General features: G+C 39.3%; 1 protein-coding gene across 1 annotated transcript in view; it reads right to left on the bottom strand.

The window, feature by feature from the left end:
- Positions 1-3,030: 3,030 nt before the first annotated feature.
- Positions 3,031-7,569, bottom strand: part of nphp1 (nephronophthisis 1) — a 10,341-nt gene continuing 5,802 nt past the window's right edge. Inside the window, exons 11-20 of the mRNA XM_020639059.3 lie at positions 7,430-7,558; positions 7,128-7,202; positions 6,838-6,948; positions 6,561-6,643; positions 6,099-6,175; positions 5,866-5,965; positions 4,980-5,092; positions 4,809-4,882; positions 4,587-4,631; positions 3,031-4,414 (exon numbers count right to left, since the gene is read on the bottom strand). Coding sequence (XP_020494715.2) covers positions 4,136-4,414; positions 4,587-4,631; positions 4,809-4,882; positions 4,980-5,092; positions 5,866-5,965; positions 6,099-6,175; positions 6,561-6,643; positions 6,838-6,948; positions 7,128-7,202; positions 7,430-7,558 — 1,086 coding nt within the window. The 3' untranslated portion in view covers positions 3,031-4,135. The remainder of the gene's footprint in view (positions 4,415-4,586; positions 4,632-4,808; positions 4,883-4,979; positions 5,093-5,865; positions 5,966-6,098; positions 6,176-6,560; positions 6,644-6,837; positions 6,949-7,127; positions 7,203-7,429; positions 7,559-7,569) is intronic.

The following is a 7,569-nucleotide window of genomic DNA, read 5'->3' on the forward strand; positions in this document are numbered from 1 at the left end:
ATGAAAAAAACATGCATTCCATTTACAAAGTATGTTAAGAATTTTGTTTAATTTGTAAGATTAATATTTAAGGACTTAAGTCCCTCACCCTGTGTGACCTCAACCTGCTCTGTAGCTGAATCTGACCTTGGACCTTTCAGGAGGATGACAAACTCTAACGCTTTGTTGTTAACTATTTGAGCATAAGGAGAGCATACGTAACAGATGTAGAGGTGGCTTCTAGCTGCTTTTTATTTCACTGCCCACAATTGTTCATTTTACACAATCATTCGCCTCCCCATTACCAAATGACAGATGCAAACGAGCAACAAGCTGGTTTATTAGCTGCAGAATCCTGGGAGCGCCTTCCTTTGCACTGTTGGTGCGGACGTCCTGCTGCAATGGACACCCCCCTGCTTCTGTGTCAGTGTGCTAGAAGCCCAGGGCGCCTTGTCCCTGCAGCAGAATCCAGGCTCTCGAGTAGACGGAGCTCTCAGAACCTTCAGCGAGTTTATCTGGCACTACTACCACCAGATGTCCCTGACGCCATAGCAAAAACCATCGGATTCTGTCGTCCCCATAACCACCGCCGTCCTCATTCATACACGGGCTGATCTGACCTCCACCTCGGAGACAAGGAAGTGTGGACAACAGGAACGCAAAGAATACAATGGAGAAATCTTTCCTGCATCCTAACCCATCTCCTAAACCATTTTTCTTAACAATGAGTATGGTCTTTAAACTGCTCTTTTGGAAAGGGTCTCAAGAGAACACTTGTTATGAATTGGCGGTATACAAAAATAATGATTGAATGATTGATTGATTGATTGATTGAATACCAAAACAGATTTCAATTTAGACCAAATCATCAAATCAAAGCCTCTGTTACCCCATGTCTGCTGGATGTGTAAATAAACCACTCTGCTGCCATACCAACCCTACAGGCTATGAATGTTTATATATTTTTAAAGGTCACTTTGAGGAAAATTCAAAAAGGTTATCCATGAAGAGCATGAAAAGAGAAAATTTGGTAACAGTAGAGATTTTTTAAAAAGAACATATTGGGTAAGTTTATAGCAAATTTCTAATACATATCTATTTTTAATTTTGCAACAATATTGCCGAAGGATCACTGAAAAAAATTCAATATATAAATTATATATAATCACAAATGAGTATTAAATCAGCGTCAACCTTCTTTTTCCCCATGACTGAAAACATCTGTGCAAAATTAATACTTATTTCCAGCTTTTTATTGTTATTTAATTTCTTCTCATATTGAGTTTTTTAATGGATGGACGTTTACTTTTTCAAGCAAGGAGAAAAGAAAACATCTCTTGTCTTCCTGGTTCATCTTTCCATCTTTTGCCTACTGTATGTCTATTCCCTGGAAACTCAGTCTTTCCTGCTCAACTGGTCTTGACGTGCTCTGCTCCCCCTCCCTCTTCCTTCTCAGGCACAAAGAGAACTGGGTGAGAAAGTCTCAACGTTTCCAGGTGATAATAGCAGTCACATTTACAATGAGCTTTTCTGTCTGCTGATGAGCTTTTCTGTCTGTGGCTTTTCTGTCTGTGGCTGTCATTCCCCTGCACACAATTTGTAAATGGATTGCCTGTCCTATAACTCATGCAAATTATATTTCCTTAATATGTAAGAATAACTTACAAATATGAGCCATTGACAATCGTACTAAAGAGAGTATGTGATTAGTTACTCAAGCAAAAGTGAGTCAGAGAGTTACAGGGTCATACTAATGCATTTACTGTATATAGTGTGTTCATATAAATGTGTTCTCTAGATTTATTGCATTTGATTGTTTGCATTGTTCACTGTGAGTTCTTCCAATTACATTGAGACCATCTAGCAGAGGAAAGCCTAACTGTTTTAATTGTTGACCTGTCAAACTTTAGCCAAATAGGAAACAAAGAACTCAATCATTCTGTGTTAACGTGATGTATCTATGTAATTAAAGCAACAACAATGAACAATTTGACAGGCAACTTCTGTCACCTGGGTTGCTTTGTTTATTTCTGCTTCTCCATATTTTATTATTATTTATTTCCTTGAGGGCTACCCAGATTTCTTCACCAGTAAACAACACTCTCCGGTCATCACTGGCACTGTCACCATGACAACAGCTCTGGAATGTGGAAATACAGGATATGATATATTATTCAGCAGCAAACACTACCCCAAAGACAGGCAAAGTGTGTTTGTGTGTGTTTGTGCACAGTTAGGAAGATTTGGGTTCGAGAGTTAAGGGGGACATTTTGCTTAATGGAGTAAGAGGTTGTTTGATGTTGAGAGGTTAAGCTGTGGGGAAGTTGTGGTTTTAGTTTTATGGTTAGGAGAAGAAGCTTTGGCTTATAATGTGGATGTCTGAAGTGACGCTTGAGAAATGGTCTTTGTGGGTCCTCAAACATAACAGGAACACTGTGTGGTCCCATTTTAAGCTGTATTATATATTGTTTTCCAGAATAAATATGAGAATATCAATACACTTTTAAATCAGAGTGATTAATGTGAAGCTTACAAGTAATACAAACTTAACACAACAAGCCTTCTGGGTAAAAATCTGTCTCTAGCCCCTTCACTCACAAATAACACATATCTCTCTTCTAAGACAAATTGAAAATATTAAAGGGTAAAAACCAGAGGCTGTTTTTAAAATATCCATAAATGTTCAGGGTGTGGATGCTGGTTTGATGCCGATCCTGAATCTATTTGGTGCATGTCATGTTTTCACGAATGTAATGCTATTAGGTATGATTCACAGTAAATGACTAATGTTGAATCATTGAATCACCTTAATGTTACTAATCTTGAGATTATCCGAGCCTGTCTACGCCCGGACTGATCCAAACTGTCACTGCTCTCGTTCTTTTATACCCACCTATAAAAAGACGCCATGCACACACACACACAACAAATGTTGAACTAGTGGGTGGAGATGAATGGAGCAGCTCAGTGACCAGTCAGATGACAGGGGTTAGAACAAAAACTGTTTTTAAAAGAATACTAATTACAAATTTGAAAACCATTTGGCCATAAATAGCTATATCAAAACTTGCCGATAAGTTCATACATCAAGTTGGTTCTATAATCACAAACATCAGTTTCAGTATCAGTACAAAGTGTAACTCCCTCATTACTCTTACCTGTTTGAGTGTTTACTTTAATAGCAGCAGAGTGAACTCATGGTTTCGTTTAATAAGGAGCTCCGGTCACAATGTTTGCATTGTCTGCATTCACTCAGCCTTTTATTCACAACTATTCAGGCAATAACATTTGGCTCATATGACATGATCAGTGTCTGTGAATACAAAAGTGGGTTTGTGCAAGTACTGTGTATTCTGCATGTGTTGGTGAGAATTGTGGAATGGTCCCCCACATTTGCACGGATAAGGCCATATTTCTTTGTGATTGTCCACAAATACCAAGAAAATATCAAAACTACTCTCTTTTTATAGATTCTAAGAAAATTTAAAGAACCTAGAAATTAGTATCTGTTCCCAGAGGCATATTGCTGCATCAGAAGGTGATTGAATATAATTGCTGATGGGTTTCAAGATTGTATGAAAAACAATGATGAATTGATCCTGCTAACAAGTATTTTCTGTGTACACTAATATCATTGATTACTGTATGCCATGGAGTATGTTTTCCAAAAAGAATAAAAAACATCTATTAATCACAATGTTACTCCATACCAATGAACATGAACCGCTTTTTAAAATGTGCTCCCTTAGTTGGCAAAAATAAAGCATAAGCACTCAAACAGAACATCCATTTCTGAAAATGTTATGAAGAAAAGCAGAAAATTAAAAGAAATCTTTGGGCTTTCGAAAATTTGCTTGGACATTTTCACAATTTTTGATATTCAAAAGGATACAGTTTTTGGCTGTATTATGGGAAAAAAGACCTTAATGGTTCATGAAAATAATATTGGTTGTTATCCTACTTTACAGTAAAGCAGCAAAAATATTGGATAACACCGGCCATTTCCTTCAGGTTTACCAAAAAATTGTCAAGCACTTTTATTAAAAAAAAATTATGAACCAAAGAAATGACTGGAATGCATTTCATTACTTTTCCTACATAAAAAAAAAAAAAAGAAAAAAAAATTAAAATTGTCCCTTTCCTAAAAGAGTTGATGTCACCGAACCACTTGGAGAAGGTCAAAGGTCAACTCTGTGACATCAAAGGCAAGATGCTGATTTATGGGTTCAACAAAGAGCTCTTGGCCTCCTGATTGGCCCGTGGTTTGCTGGCTTTCCTTGAGAGTGTCCATGATGGAGAAGACAACTCTGGCCCGCTGCTCCTCAGAGGGCAGGTCTGCCCAGCGATAGCAAGGAAGTGAGGGCGCGTGGAGAAGGAAATAGGTGGAGGACATGTAGATTTTACTGAACTCCTGTTTTACACAGGACAAGTCTCTCTGCAAAGACACAGAGACAAAAAGAACTAGTTTAACATTAAGTATGTTATGAGCTGAGGATTTATGCACACATAAATACATCCTAAAAAGACCAGGTTACTCATCATAGTGTCAGCACCATCTAGAGTAGACTCCTGGTATCACACACACACACACACACACATACACTGACCTTCTGTGCTCTGCTCATGCTGGTCTCAGCACCCAGCCAGGCACTCTAAAAACACAAATATGTGCATTTACTGATATTATTGATTGAATTTTGTTAAATAAAACAATTTACAAACAGTAAAAAAAGATCACCCTGGAAGGTAGAAAGAATTCTGTTTCTGTTTCATTTCCTTTTATGCTTTTTTAAAGGCAATTATGAGAAAGTGTGACTATGATGACTGACCCTGAGAGCATCCAGCAGGTCAGGTTCGTCTAACAACCTCGGGAAGGTAGCAAGTATAGGTCTACATATCGGATCTGAAAAAGAGAGACATTTCATTTAAAAGGCTTTTTTTTCCCCTATGAACCATGAGTATCTGAACTTTGTATTTGAGGAAGTGAAGGCAGATTATACCTGCATTCTGCATAGTTGGCCTGTCCAAAAGAAGTGCATCAGCCAGCAGCTGCCTGTGCAGTGCCAGCAGGTGTACGCAGTTCAGACTGTGCAGCAGAGTGTCTGGTAGGAGACTGAAAAGGGATAAAAAAATTTTTTTTAAAAACCGAAAAAAATTCACGTACACATGCCTAAGTCAGAGATTGGCGTAGTACTCCACAGTCACTCTGAACAACCAATACATGACCAGCACAAAAGTAAAAAACACCATTCAGGCTCAGATCAGGCAGGCCATTTCTTTCGTTCATTTCTCTTGTCTCTATGCCTCTATCATTGCTCTTTGTGGGCATTGAACCTTGGGCCTCTCACTCTGGGCAACTTCGGAATAAAGGGTCAAGCTCCTAGGAGTTTTGTTCATGAACGGTTGTTGTGTGTGGAGGTCAGCCCAACAATAACTAGTTGGTAACACTCCATCTCCCCCACCGACCCTGGCTCCTTACACGTCTCAAGAACCAGTCTGGGCAGCCAGAGATCTGTATACCCACCACACACCTACCATTGAGCTCTCACCTGGGTCTGGCTCCAGAGCAGTGCCCCGGTTTCCCTTTTCCAGCGGACTCTTTCTCTTGTTACCGCTTCAAAGGGATTTGCTAAATCTCTATTAGTCTTGACCTTCCCCCAAAACAAATTGGCCTTGGGAGACCCTACCAGATGTTAGTGCCCACGACAACACAGCTCCCGGGTTCACAGGGAGACACAAAACCCCATCACCACATTAAGGTGGCGATTCTTGGAGGTGTAAAAGCAAAACCCCAAGGAAACCTTGGAATGATTCATTGTTACGGAATATAGTGATAGAATCCATGTTCTCAGGCTCTGTGTTTTTTTCCCCTGCTGATCCTCTCACCTGAGCTGCGTTCTGGTCCTGTTGTTTGCAGATTTCAACTTTATGATGAGTTTCGGCTGTCGCCTCGCCTGAAGCATCTGCTGAAAAACACCAGCAGGTGCTGTAAGAAGAAGAGACACACTGACTATAACCACGACTTCATTTTAAGCACATGTCAACTTTCTCTTCCTAAAATTATTCCGCATAGACATTTATTGAATTGACTTAATTTAACAATGAGTGTGGCTTCTTACATCCACGAGTGACTGTCGCCTCCACTGCTACGTCCTTCTCATAGGGTGTGCCACCATTCACTGGCAGCTCATAGGTCCTACACACAAATCAAATCAGATTTGAAAGAATTAACTGCAAACTATCAAGGTCCACATCTATTTAACATGTTCATACACCGAGTGTGGTAGGTGTATTATATAAGTAACCCTCTCCTTCATTCAAACTCTACTTTAGAGAAAATGTGGGTGCTCTTTAAATTTAAATTGTGTTTTTATGTGTTGGTTTAATTTTTATCTGCCAGTCTAAAAAATTATAATACAGAGTGTGTCTGTATGGAAGTGTAAATACTGTTAATATTCATATTGATTCTTCTAGAAAAGAGTATGTACAAAGCAGTGAATATTTTTGTGGATACAATACTGTGTGCACTGTATGCACCGATATACACTTGCATGTTTGTCATTTTGTAATTGTGTGTGTACCTGTAAGGGATCGGGTTTCCAGAGTCATCAGTCAGTTTTAGGAAAGCCCAGCCACAGCTCAGGTCTCCTCTCTCACCTGTGGACTAACACACACACACACACAGGCTGCTTCTTATAGTCTCTCTGATTTAGTTCTGCTGTTATTTCCTCCCATGACAACAACAAAAAGGTCTTAAACATCACTGTCCACTATCTGTGTGATTCTGTACATCAGATTTGCACCAATTTAATCTTATCCCTGTGATGTGTGAGTCTTAATGTGTATGTTTTTCCTTACATTCCGTATAAAGGTAACTCCCAGTTCAAAGAGGATACCAAGGTCGGGAGATGCAGAATTGCAGCGCAGGAAACACTCTCCATCCAGTAGGGTGGGTAGGATACCTGTCACCTGGGGAAAACAGATTACAGATCAGCCAGCACAAGATTTAGTTCAGTGCTGTTGTTTTATTTTTCTGTTCAGTTGTTCAGATTCCAATATGAGCTAATTGTTAGCATTGCATCTTAGTAATAACCACCAGAGACAGTGAAACAGTCTATAATCTTTTGTTCACACTAATGTAAACATACCCTTGGAGAAAAAGTCCAGGTCTTTGGACTTTTGGGGTTGTATGTCGCCCTCACAGTGTGGATGTTACTTAATACCTAAAACACAAAAACAGTTTTAATGAAAAAAACATGGGATTAAACAAGACAGTGATGTATAAGAAAATAATCTGAACGTTTGTCTTGGGAAAGTTAAATATGATAACAAACCAACATGGAAATAAATCATTCATAAATGATTTATAAAGAAATGATTTTTTCCACTGCAGAAAGGTTTGCAGGATATGGAAGTGGAATGGAAATACAGTTCTATTTATACAACCAACCTCGATTCCATCAAAGGCACATAGGCGGATGTGTCTGCTCAGGACCTGAACTCCAACCCCAGGAGTCGGAATCATCCGGCAGCTCCACAAAGAGAAGCAAACACATGTCCTGACCTGCCGAGCTCGGACCTGTGAGACAG

Source organism: Labrus bergylta, chromosome 10 (genome assembly GCF_963930695.1).
Source record: "Labrus bergylta chromosome 10, fLabBer1.1, whole genome shotgun sequence".
NCBI lineage: Eukaryota > Metazoa > Chordata > Actinopteri > Labriformes > Labridae > Labrus > Labrus bergylta.